The 13,275-nt window shown below is 40.5% G+C and overlaps 2 protein-coding genes and 1 long non-coding RNA gene across 4 annotated transcripts; 2 read left to right on the forward strand and 1 right to left on the reverse strand.

The window, feature by feature from the left end:
• Positions 1–41: 41 nt before the first annotated feature.
• Positions 42–3,009, forward strand: LOC310996109. The gene is made up of 4 exons (XR_014595882.1): positions 42–136; positions 1,453–1,589; positions 1,880–1,924; positions 2,026–3,009. It is a non-coding gene; the product is annotated as an uncharacterized lncRNA (long non-coding RNA).
• Positions 3,010–3,204: 195 nt separating this feature from the next.
• On the forward strand, positions 3,205–9,944 carry paf1 (PAF1 homolog, Paf1/RNA polymerase II complex component). Of its 2 annotated transcripts, XM_083985422.1 has the most exons (15): positions 3,205–3,453; positions 4,345–4,377; positions 4,510–4,602; positions 4,699–4,820; positions 4,924–4,990; positions 5,081–5,182; positions 5,457–5,562; positions 7,255–7,323; positions 7,662–7,765; positions 7,858–7,974; positions 8,105–8,233; positions 8,465–8,570; positions 9,078–9,162; positions 9,315–9,458; positions 9,495–9,944. In XM_083985422.1, the coding sequence occupies exons 1-15, from the start codon at positions 3,407–3,409 to the stop codon at positions 9,842–9,844; spliced, it is 1,674 nt and encodes a 557-aa protein (XP_083841548.1). In that variant the 5' UTR covers positions 3,205–3,406; the 3' UTR covers positions 9,845–9,944. The 2 variants fall into 2 exon arrangements, with proteins under 2 accessions (XP_083841548.1, XP_083841547.1); XM_083985421.1 differs by having other exon boundaries at positions 9,315–9,944.
• Positions 9,945–9,994: 50 nt separating this feature from the next.
• On the reverse strand, positions 9,995–12,101 carry gmfg (glia maturation factor, gamma). The gene is made up of 7 exons (XM_083985425.1): positions 11,955–12,101; positions 11,456–11,552; positions 11,313–11,362; positions 11,175–11,226; positions 10,975–11,055; positions 10,799–10,872; positions 9,995–10,448 (listed from the first exon to the last, which is right to left on the reverse strand). Exons 1-7 carry the CDS (start codon positions 11,955–11,957, stop codon positions 10,377–10,379), a joined length of 429 nt encoding a protein of 142 aa, XP_083841551.1. The 5' UTR covers positions 11,958–12,101; the 3' UTR covers positions 9,995–10,376.
• Positions 12,102–13,275: the final 1,174 nt, after the last annotated feature.

Genomic DNA, 13,275 nt, shown 5'->3' on the forward strand with positions numbered 1-13,275 from the left:
TGCCAACCGCCATTAACATCAGGGAAGAAGAAGGGATTGGACCGATGTGTGACGCGCAGTGTAAACAAAAATGGATGTTTAGCATTAGCTAGCCTGGAAAAGGAGGGGGATGCCGTCTCAAGAGACTTTGACTTGAGTACGTAAATAGTCTTAAACAAGATTCATTTTCACTAGATACTGAACGTGACTTGAATAAGTCCTATTTATAATACGAGTGTTTAATGTTAGCTGAAAAACGCGAATTAATGTTTTCCTTTATTTCAGCTTCAGGTTCTAACACGTATAAAACATTCACATTATCGATGCAATAATTGTATTTTTAAATGTTGGTAGAAGTGTTAAAAGTAAAAGGTCATGGCTCGGTTAAGTAACTACACTAGAAATGGCTTTAAACAATCAGCTGTTGCCTAGCTAGCTAGCTGGTTAGCAGCTATCGTAGCTCGACTGAAACTAGTGAGCTACTGTAAGTTAGTCATCGCTGTTTTTCATTTAACACTAAACATTTTACCGAAAACACTGACCAACAGCTGTGCATGAATCACTGCAATGATAGTGATACACAAACTCCAGTACCGTCGGCGATATGAGGTCAGATAAGTGTTGTACAATCGTCCACAGGACACTGATTTGCTTAACTCAGGTTTAGCCAGGTAAGGTAATGTTTCTCTATAAGCCAGGCCACAAACATCTAGTGTATTGTTTTTATTCATCTGTCATATTATATACTACCAAACTAAACATGCTTGTTTTATCTTAGCTACATTATCATGCTCAGCCACATGATGGTTAGTTTAAATATTAGTTATTCTGCCCCTTCATACACAGAATACATGAGGCAGAGCATAAACCAAATGCAACACAAGACTCATCTTTTTTTATTGTACAAGATTGTTTCAAATATAAGAAATACAACAACAAGCACATAATTGAAAGTGTTTTTCTTCCTGTACCTGTACAATGTCCAATTGCAGGAGATCATGCAAAGAAAAGCAGTGACATTTATTGTGTCAACAATAAATAAGTTTACTGAGAGCAGCAAGATTTTAGTCTCAGACTCAGGCATCATTTACAATATTTACAAGCAACAAATTAATATAATCTCTCATCGCCCAACCAAGACTATATACAAGGGAGGGACAGTGAGGTTGTATACACTTATAGACCTCTGTGTGCACCTGACAGCATGTCTGATCTAAACACATGGGACTGGACAAGCTGGTCCGAAAGGCTGTGTCTGTGATTGTCAGAAGTAGATTCGCCCAGGACTGTTGTTGAGAGACACATGCGATGTAAGATGCTGTATAGGCAGTGGCTCATGACCTGGACTATTGACACTCCTAGTGAGTTTCTAAGCACTGGGACCTTGGCGTGTAAATCAAGTATATTTCTTTGCATCACACTGTACACAGGGTCAGTTCACTTATTTTTACAATATGTCTGTTGTCCTCACAGAGCTCCAGGATGTTGTGTGAAGTCCTGCTGTCATCACTATGGTTCCTGTTTGTCATCTTCTGGGTCGAGACCATAAGTGTGTGGCTGTTTCTGTCCATGTTCTACCAGGACATAGCATTTTACCACTGGGGAGATGGGTAAGAGATGTGTTTCCAGGGTTACTTTGTTCATGTGCATCACATATTGATGGTATAATGGGAAAGAAGAGACTCCTTTGTTTACAGAAGCTAAGCATTGTCTCTGTTTCCATGATAAGCTCCAAAATTAGACCTTAAAACTCTTCAAGTCCTGAACCGGTGGATGGAAAAACACTTCAGACCTAATGGACAGTGTGCCATTATGTAACCAGTGTTGTGTGGGTGCTTGGTTCATGGGTTAGTGAGCATCATTTTTTAATGAAGCCATTAACATTTTTTTCATGTTCCAGGGTTTTTACAGATGATCCAGGACAGATGATATACTCATTGAGCAGGTATGAATTTTGCCTTGACCCGGAGTGATTCTAACATTTTTGTTTGAGATGTGTGCCGCATGTCTCTGCAGGCAATTATAATCTTCGGCCTCTTTCCACAGAGTTGATACCCGTGTGCAGACAGAGATGCAGACCTGACACAGAAAGAGATCGAGAGGTCAACTGGAAGACACTCAACAGAGGGCTGGAACATATGATGAAAAGCATTAGCTCTTTTTCCTTTGCACTGACTGCCTTGCACACCGTTGTGCACAGTCCTTGTTAACATAGGTAAATGTAGTTCCACTTTTAATAATAGGTGGTGGAGAGGAGCAGTATGAGTGAGGGTGCAACTAAAACCTAGAGGGAATTCCTCAGTGATTAACACATGCATATCTCCAGCAATGTCACATTTATACTTTCACCTGCCGGTGTTGGGATAGCAGAATGAATGTAGCAGAAATGCAATGTAAAGGATTAGTTCAATGCATCTTTCTTTTATTTCTTTAAACTCTATATTGAGACTTGCACTGAGGTGACATTTTGATCTTACTACCGTTCTATGCAACTACTGCACAGTTGTTGCTGTCTGCAGCTATGTTCATTTTGAAATATCAGGTTGCAGAAATGCTGTTATAGTTTAGATTTATGAATATCATTAACACTTATCTGATAACAAGAAGGTTATTTTGAATATAATCCTGTGGCCTTTATCAGTAGACAGATTTCACTTTATTGTCATGAATCTCTGGCTCAATATAAGAGAGCACCTGTTATTACATGACTGTAATTTCATGCTGAGTTCAAGTAATAACTACGACAAGTGCAAAAGCACCATCCAATCAGATCATAAAATGGGTTGTTGTTTTTTTCAGTCATGTGTCTAAAGACAGAAATGCAATGGTAGTGAGGCTAACATGGCAATCCTCTCAAAACACAATGTTGATGTCATATCCATTGAATGAAATAAAAGTAAATTTATAGGCCTACTTCAAATGTATATATATATATATAATCTTTGCAAGCCTATAGGATTATCGGTCTGCTAGACATTTTTTGTATTTTGGCTTGCTCTATGTTAAATAAAGGGTTTGTATTTGAGCAAAACCAACAAATAGCATTGGTCCTCTTTTATAACCAAGTCAACGGTTTTTGTTTTGTTTCATTTTGGCTGTTTTATTGTCTTTTTTTCTTTTAGCAAATGGGAAGTTTTCTCATTTACGAGCTTCCCCTGAACACCTCACACGCCGGGGCAGCAGGGGGCGCTCATAGTCACACCGCAGCGGATTGTTTGTCTCGCAAGCTGAACACTACCGGGTGGTCAACCTATTCTGCCGCCCGGACTAAATAAAAATGTATTGTGGCCGTGATCGAAGTTAAATTCAACAATTGTGTGGACTTTCACTCGGCTAAAGGGCTTCGATCGACATCAGGCGCGTCTGTGTTGGTTGTTTGTGCAAACAAAGACTTTGAGCTCTCGGGTGTGAGCGGTGTGTCTCAAACATGGCTCCAACGATTCAGACACAATCTCAACGAGAAGACGGTCACAGGTAGTTCAACTGTTTTTACAAGCTCCTCAAGATAGTTGAATGTTTGCGCGTGATTATTAATCTTGATGATCATGTTAATATATATATATATATATTTTAAATGGAGTCCGTAGGCTTTTATTGTGTTGCGAAGTTTTCAGTTTTGTTTGACGTTAGCTAACCATGCCAATTAACGTTAGCTAGCCAAATAAACAAGCAAAGCTCAACGTCAAGTTAATTTAAGATACCCCATCGCTAAATTAAATAAACCCATGTTCAATCAATCCTAGTTGACTAATTTAGATTAAGTAAATTCACCCATTCAGTTGTTTTAAGTTACAACGGAGAGCAATAAAACGGGGAAAGTTAACGTAGTTTAACTTAAGTGAGCTAATGTTAGCCGCTCCTGATGCTAACGAAACAGTCGTCTGGGATTTATTGGACATATAAAGTGTATTTTACTGTTCATTAGAGAGGTTGTGAATCCAAGTTATCATATGAACATTGTCGCACATGTGTCAATTCCCATGTTTATTACTGAGATCAAAATTGAAGTTCAGTTTGTTCTGCCGCCACATCTTTAAAAAAAAATCCCAGAGGAAACGCTTATAGGAGGACAGATGTGTTGGATTATGTTAGATATGCAGGCCCCAAAGTTTTTGCAATATATGAATACATTTTAACATTAACAATATTTACAGAATGCTCACAAGCACAGCTGTGTGTTTCCTTTGGTCTGCAAGCTGCAGAAAAGGACTTGGTGACTCCGATTATAGCAAAATATAACAAAACTATCCATCCAAGGGAAGTGTAAAGAACAGATACAGAGGACAATAATTAGGACTGTACAAGACGTAGATACATGATGAGTCTTGGCAGTAGTTGATAACTGATGGCTCCTTTCTCTTTCAGTAGGCCGTCCTCTCACAGAACAGTCCCGGAGAGGTGAGTTGATTTAATAAATATATTGTATTTACTCTCATATACATAAATTAAAACCTGCCTCTTTAGTGAGGCACGTGAAAATGACTGGTCAATACAACTGAATTTGTCCTTTTACCCCCGTGCCCACAACAGGTCAGGAGTTGTCTGTCGTGTGAAGTACTGCAACAGCTTGCCTGACATCCCCTTTGATCCCAAATTCATCACATATCCATTTGATCAGCACAGGTAAACACAGCCACGCAGCTACCTCTGCTCTCACTAACATAAACGTAAACGCATAAATAAGGACACGTCTTGACCCTTTTTTTTGCGCTGGGGCAGGTTTGTACAGTATAAAGCCACTTCTCTAGAGAAGCAGCACAAGCATGAACTCCTGACTGAGCCAGACCTCGGGGTGACCATTGACCTCATCAACCCAGACACCTACCGCATAGACCCCAACAGTAAGTCTCCCAATGTGATCGCTTGGCACGTTCTGTTCCTTTTTATTTCATAGATGGTCTTTGTTGAATATGTGTAACCTGTTCTGATCTTTTGAATCGTCAGTACTGCTGGATCCTGCTGATGAAAAGCTGCTGGAGGAGGACATCCAGGCTCCATCCAGTTCAAAGAGGTAAATCTACCACATAGGCAGGTTGACGCTGTTGTAATTTTTGAATAGAGATTTATGGTTTACACTTTTTTTTTTTCTTCCTCTCTTAAGATCTCAGCAGCACGCCAAAGTTGTCCCATGGATGAGAAAGACTGAGTATATTTCAACAGAGTTCAACAGATATGGTGTCTCCAATGAGAAAGTGGAAGTCAAGTAAGTCATGATGCTTGAAATTAAACAAAGTCTGCACAGCAGAAACTGCTCCCAAGGATGTATTCAACAGTTAATCACAACATGTATGTGTGAGATGCCTCGGCAGTATTGAGAGCAGTTTCTGTTTGATTTTTGCACTTGTTTCTCTGTCCAGCACGGAGCAGTTAGTTTTTTTTTTGGGGGGGGGTGTACTTTACATTTGTTTACCTTGAAATTAGCCAATAGAAGATAAGCGTATGTTGTGCATAACCTAGACGTGTTTTTCTGTGTTCAGGATCGGCGTGTCTGTCAAACAACAGTTTACAGAAGAAGAGATCTACAAGGACAGAGACAGCCAGATTTCTGCTATTGAGAAAACATTTGAGGATGCACAGAAATCGGTGAGTGAGCACATTACTAGTCTGCTCGAATCCTTCATTTATCAATAGGGATGCAAACAATTAATCGACTATCGATTAATTGTCGATAAGAATTTAATCGATTAAATTAAATTACTTGCAATTAATCGTTCCTTTTCAATGGGAGTTTTACTGTGAAATGTAAACAAGCAAAGCCGACATAATGTAGCGGATCTCTGTGTAAACGTGTGCAGCGCACTGCAGCACACAAGGGAGAGAGGGAGAGGAGGTGAAAAGAGACAACACTGTTACCTGTTGTAGCTATACGGGACTCAGGCTGTACCATCGCTAACACACAGACGACCAGTGAGTAACGAGTCAAAAAGCCGCCGACACGGAGCTGCCTGAGGAGTTGTACTATAATGCAGCCTGAACGCAGCTCAAACCGACCCGGTGCCTCAGCACGGCAAGCAAGCTTTGATAAACACACCGGATCCGCGCTGGTTTACAGTATCGTTCCGTAGTTTAGCCGGTCGCTACCGGAGCTTAATTTTAAAAAGAAAAGAAAAGGGGGAAAAAGCGCTCGTTGCGGTGCCGCGGAGAACAGCGCGTGTGTCCAAGCTGTGTTGGTTTATGTAACTTGAGGGGACAAATGAACCACATGTTTATTGTCATGCATTGCTGAGCATGCTGGGCATTGTTTCTCATTAAATTAGAAAAACCTTTCCTATCATTCGAAATTTGGCTCGCATCCACACTCCCACTCCCTCCTGCGCCGAAATGTCACCTTAAGTCACATAAACCAGTATGGGTGTGTGGACACAACCACCTATATTGTTGTCAGCGCCTCATCACCACTGGTGTTAAAAGGCTCCGTTCTTTCTGCAGTCAGGTTAAAGCGCACATCCGCCGTGTTGGTAAACAAATAATCCCTCTGTATCAACGGAGGAAACCGCGCTTGAGCAGCTTGGGTTCGAGGTGGTGTGAGTGCGGGCCAGCGGGGGACAGAGGAGGGGGCATTAGAGCTTCAGCACGGTACAGAACAACTGGCCCTAGTGTGAGTGCGCCCTTATCTGTGGCCGCTGCCAGCGCCACACTGGCTTTGCCTTTCAGCAATCAAGCGCTGTTTTTGTCAATGTTAATAACAATAACAGCAACAGCTGTCGGCAGCTGAGATCGCTGTGCCGTCACCATAGAAACGCAAGACGAATTACGGCTCATTCGCAAAATACCTTTCAATGGAAACACCCGCAAATGGCAATTGCACTTTTTCGAAGTTTCAGAAATATCGCTTTTATTTTGCGAAAATCTGTAATGGAAACGCAGCGGTGTCTCTCATCTCATCTCATTATGATAGGACTTCAACCTCAGAGCTCTCTGTCCCAATAACGTGCTACTTAAACATTTTCATTGTGCTGTGCTCTTAAAATAAATTAACAAATACTAGTGTAAAGTCCATAAGGAATAATGATCTTACATTTTCCCCTTAAATTTAGGTTCTCAGGAAAATCGCCGCTTATCAATTAATCGATCATCGATCGATAAGGTCTATCAACTATCGATTAATGAATTACTCGATAATTTGCATCCCTATTTATCAAGCAACGTAAAGAGTGAAATGGACACTCAAACTGGATATGGAAAGACTTAATGAGTTTGCTACTCCTACATCCACGAGTATGTAACACATTTAAAAATGAGCTTTGGTCTGTTAACCTTGTTGTTTCACTCCAGATCGCGCAACACTACAGTAAACCCAGAGTTACTCCAGTGGAGGTCCTCCCTGTATTCCCTGACTTTAAGGTGAGAAAGCTATTATAAATTTTTATATTTATTTATAAAATTTAAAATAAAATTTATTTATTTTATTTATTTATTATTATAAATAATTTCTCCTTGTTCATTAACTTAAGGAGTGGGAGTGGATGATTTAAAATTGCATGTCATATACACTGTAGTGGGAGATGTGCAAAGATGGGAAAAGATGATAAACACTTGACAGAAAAATAAAACAAAATCATATGCAACAGTAAAAAAATCTGTTGCTGAAATAGCTTTTTAAAATTGTACTGAAGTTGAGAAAGTGGCACTTTATGGACTTAGATAATGATACTTTGTATGCTTTCTCTCTCTCTCCTCAGATGTGGATCAACCCATGTGCTCAGGTCATCTTTGACTCTGATCCTGCACCTAAAGACTTCTCAGGACCAGCAGGAGTGGAGATGATGTCTCAGGCCATGATCAGGTGACTACAAAATAGCCACTGTGCGAATGTGTGCATCAAAACAATCATTGTTGCACGAATACTAATTCATATGTCTTGTCTCGTGAATACAGAGGTATGATGGATGAGGAAGGAAATCAGTTTGTGGCCTACTTCTTGCCTCATGAAGAGACACTTCGCAAGCGCAAGCGAGACTGCGATGAGGGTGTGGATTACATGCCTGAGGATCTGTAAGTGAAAATATTACATGAAGAAAATACTAAATTTTTAAAAAATGTATTTGAATATAACACTATTAATTTGCGTGTTTTAAGTTGTATAGCGGGAAGTAATGATGTGTTTTTATTTTCTGTATTTCAGGTATGATTACAAGATAGCCAGGGAGTACAACTGGAACGTCAAGAACAAAGCCAGCAAGGGTTACGAGGAGAACTACTTCTTTATCTTCAGAGATGGAGATGGTGTTTACTACAATGAGCTTGAGACAAGGTAAGTGGCTGATAAGAGGAGATTTTTTTTTATTCATGCACCTCAACATGACAAACGGAGATGACAGCTGGTGCAGTCGGTCCAATAGAGCGAGTGTGGGCGTGAACGTGTAGATTGCCGTTCACTGAAAAGCTTGGTGCCAGTTGGCAACATACAAAACAATGGTGTACGGGGCCCTGATGGGAAGCTGTTTAGCTCTAGACCTCTGACGTCCTTTCTTGTCTCCTGCAGAGTGCGTCTGAGCAAGAGAAGAGCCAAGGCTGGAGCACAGTCCACCACAAACGCTGTGCTGGTGTGCAAGCACAGAGACATGAACGAGAAAGAGCTCGAAGCTCAGGTGAGTTTACTCTTCTCATACATCCAGTGGTGCAATGTGAACTAGAGTTTTTTTTTTTTTCCTCTTCTGGGCAGTTCATGTGTCTGTGAAGGTGAAACTTTGAGTTACGATGAATGAATTATGATCAAATATATCGTTTTCATGGAGCTAACCCATTACACTGATGTATTGTAATAATGTATGTGTCATAGAGGTGTGGGACCGATCCAGTACCATTAGTCCCTTTACCACACTTTAGCTACTTAAAGTAGTTGCAATAGAATACAACTGGTATGCAATTTGATTTGTGAACAGAAATTAAACATTTTAAGTAATATAGTCAGGTGTGGTGCTCTGATGTGCATCATAATTTAAATATATAGTGTAGATATTTAACAGTGTCTTTCACTAAGACCCAGACTCCGCTAGTTGAAAGTGACCATAACTGTTTGAAAGGTAGTAACAGCTTTAAGCTTGCATTTTTTTAATTGACTAGTAACTGATGATTCCCTTCATTGTGCATCTTAGGAGGCGCGTAAAGCTCAGCTGGAGAACCATGAGCCAGAAGATGAAGAGGAAGACATGGACTTGGATAAGGACTTGCAGGACTCTGGTAAGATTGCTTTTATCCTCTTCCACTGCAGTTCTCAACATTTTACACGTGTTGATACATTTTCTAGCTTTGCCACACTGTGGTGTAATGTCAGTGTGTCTGTGAAATAATTGACCATCTGCTCTGTGTGATACTCGAACCTTTCCCTCCAGGTGATGAGAAAGAGAAAGGCAGCGGCAGCGAGGCTGAGAACTCTGGCAGTGAATCTGAGAGGGAGGACGACGACCGCGAACAAAGGGCAGGCGACGGCGAAGAGGACGAAGACAGAAGCAAGAGGAGGAGGAAGGCGAGCGCCAGCGGCAGCGGCGGCAGCGGCGGCAGCGGCGGCAGCGGCGGCAGCGGCGGCAGCGGCAGCGAAAGCGGCGAGGAGAGAACCAGAGAGATGCGAGACGAGGAGGAGATCTTTGGCAGCGACGACGACAGCGACGACAACGACGACGACAACGAGCCCAAGAACTCGGCCAGGAGCAGCGGGGACGAGGGCAGCGGGAGCGAGGATGACGGCGGGAACAGAGGAGGCAGCAGGAGTCGCAGCAGGAGTCGCAGCAGGAGTCGCAGCAGGAGTCGCAGCGCGTCTCCGGCACACAGCGACCGCAGCAGTGACCATTCAGAGACCCGGGCTCAGAGCGGAAGCGGAAGCGACAGAGGCTCCGAGTCGAGCGATGCCAGTGACAGTGATTAAAATCTGTGGCCGGGTGACAGCCACATGTCTGATCTGTATGTTCAGCTACAAACACTGATGATTGCAAATATCTGATGAAATCTGGGAACGAGATGCTCACTGTTTTCAGACGGGAGGGGAGGGGGGGGGGGGGGGGGGGCGTCACTCTACTGTCCAGTTTTTAGATTTAGCTGAAGGACCAGTAGATATTTGTACACCACTTCCCTGGTTTTGCGTGTCAGATATTTAATACAGTATCATGTAAAAATGTCTTTGTTTTCCCAGATTTGGACATGTCATTATGCTTCAGCTTTGAAACTGATAATAAATCATAGGTGGCATTTTCTAAGAAACTCGGTGGTCAAAGGTTTGATTTGTTTAGCTGATGCTTAGTTTAGACTACGATTGGCAATACAATATGAAAATGGTGTCAATGCAAAACTTACAAAAACACAACTGCATATAGTAAATCATTTAATAGCAATAGCACACACAACTGAAAATTAAATTTCCACACAGAAAAAGATAGATAGGAAATGTGAGAGCTGCTCATTCAGCGAAAAAATGACAGTTGTTTCTTCAGCCATTCTTCTGTCAAGTCATCAGCGTTTCTTGTTTCGAAGACCTCAGAATAGAGCAGAGAGTCACACAATTTAGTTTTTCTTGACTGAATAATCTGAGAACCTATAGTCATGATGTTTAAAGTTGATTTTCATCAAGGAACCTTTCATGTACATGTTTGAAATGACAACATTGCAATATGTTTTGCAACTATTTGACACATTTACCTATAAAAACTGTTCTTGACAAGAGGTGGTGGTTTATTTTTTAAATTGCATTAAATTATGGAGAAGAAACTAAAAAAAAAAAAAATATATATATATATATATATATATATATATATATATATATATATATATATATATATATATATATATATATATATATATACGTATATAATGTTAATATAATTACCTTTGTGAGCTCTGCAGCTTGGACCAGTCGATTCTTGCTGCCAGCATACATCATCTGTTGCTCTGGCTTACATCCTACAAATGACAAAGTTAATTGTTTGACATCCAAGTTATTCTTAAAAGAATATGTATGTCTATGGAGAAAGTTCAGTTTTCAAGAAGAACATTATTACTTACCCACTGGGCTGGAGAAAATGAAACACAGAGGGTAAGACACCCTGCCATCGTCATGAACATACTTATAGCTGTAGACAATGAATGTGCACTTTTGTCAAGGAAGTCAAAATATGAACAGATTGAATTCAGCATTTTCTAATATCACTTGCTACTTTGTGAGACTTAGAATTTCATGTGTTCACAAGACAATCAGGGAGGATATCTGGGCTGCCGCTCTGGAAGTTCATCTCTCAGATCATCCAGAGAGATGTCCTGAAAGACAAAGCTGAATTTAAGTAACGTTCAATTCTGAATGAAATCACAGATCAAAGATACATTTTTACAACAGTTTGACTTGCCTCATACTCCTCCTCCAGAATGACAAGTTGTTTCGCCATGTCTATTTTCACTAAGACACAACAGTGAGTTTTTAGGCTTTCAGTTCAATTTTGTATTTATTGATGCACCAATGTTTTATTATGGATTTTAATGTGATACCTACTCAGTATGGCAGCATTGTTGGTCTCCTTTCGAAATCTAAACTTTTTCAGCTTATCCCTCAGACTGTCATCCACTTCGCACACAACAAGAGAGCTTGACTGCAAAAGGAAGTCAAGTGTCATTCTACGAAATATTAAGACATGATGTTTCTGTGCTTGCGATAAAGTTAAGTGGATTGATCTACAAGACATAAATAGAAACAAAGAAAGAGAGTGAGACATCTGCTTGATCTGCTCAGATGTTCAGGTCTATCCACCTGACATGGATGCATGAAACATTTATACCAGTATTCTGACATATTGAGGACAGGAAATGTTTGTGCTGCAACAAGCAAGATTGTAGTTTCCTGTATGAAAGAGCGCGGGGGGCGGCCAAACTTGTGTCGCAGCGGTAAGGTAAAAACTATATACGCACAGATACATTTCACTGACAGTTCATAAAATCCAATACATTTCCACAGAAACGCAAGTGTTTCAAACAATTGCATCAGTTTCACATACCATTCTCAGAGGATTCCTTTGTGCCTTCCTGTCTTCGGGTGACTCTGCTTTGTTGAAATAGTTTGCGACAGACAGACAGCTACTCACAGACTGTCAAGAGATCCTCCTTAGGATGGAAAGGGGAGGACACACACAGAGAAAGAACATACAGCAGTGCTGCTTCCTCTTTTCAACGGCACCTTATGACGCTGACATGAAGATCGGCTGCATGTTGTATGAAACAGTGTGACCTTCATTTATAGCAAAGTACATGTAGGAAAAACTAAACAAACCAAACTTGTCAATGTCAGTATGACAGGAGAGGAGACTGGGGATGTTCATCTTGAATAGATCCAGACTGTCTGATGGTTGAATATATCAGTTTTCACAATCAGAGGCTGTGTATCTCTGCCAATTTATTGTTGGATTCTCTCTGTGTTGGTAGTTACTTTCATTTCCCATAATCTCACACGGAGGAAATTAAATAGAAACTTGCAGCGGCAGACAAAATACTCAAATCCACAGCAAAGTATAAACATATTAAAAAAAAAACATTGCACATAAACACCAGAAGTATCTAACACAGTTAAACATTTGTTGCATTGCTGTTGAGTCAAATGTAGTTCAGGTAACCATGTGTCTTGTAGGCTACTTGCCTGTTGTTGCACTTTGTGCCATTTTGATTACCTTACATTACACTGGGGGCAGTTGTAAGGCTCTGTCTTTCTCAAGGACACACCTGTCCATATGTCCCAAACCAGTAGCCTATACTTATGTAACTCAAACTGTATTAACTAACAATGTGTCCCACAGGGTGAAAATACTGTAGTAATACGGCTCTCAACTGATGGAAACTTTAGGCATGTTGCAGCTCTGGTTAGTCTGGCCCTCTGCCAGTCACAGCTGAGAGCAAACACCTGCAGGAACAACTGATAGAGTCCAGGTGACCTTCTGTATAAAACACACAATTTGATAGTTTAGTCTTGTGCTGAAATGATAAGCTGATTATTTTTGTCAGTTAATCATGTAAATTATTCCCAAATGGATCTGTAGCTCAGGTGGTGAAGCATGTTGCCCAAAATTTTAGAGTTAATAGTTTGAATCCTTTGAAACATGTATGTAAAACCCCCATGCATATTATATTACATTATATTATATTATATTATATTATATATATTATATTTAGCCTGTCTCCAAGTTGTTCTGGGTATCAACGTTTTTGTTTCTCCCCATATATGCATATATATGTGGACAAATATGTGTGTATGTGTTTTATTTTACAAATAATATGACTTGTTCACCCGTCTGGGTCTGAACCGTTTTATGTTATTTACCAGACTGT

The sequence above is a fragment of the Trachurus trachurus genome, assembly GCF_905171665.1.
Source record: "Trachurus trachurus genome assembly, chromosome: 13".
In the NCBI taxonomy this organism is placed as follows: domain Eukaryota; kingdom Metazoa; phylum Chordata; class Actinopteri; order Carangiformes; family Carangidae; genus Trachurus; species Trachurus trachurus.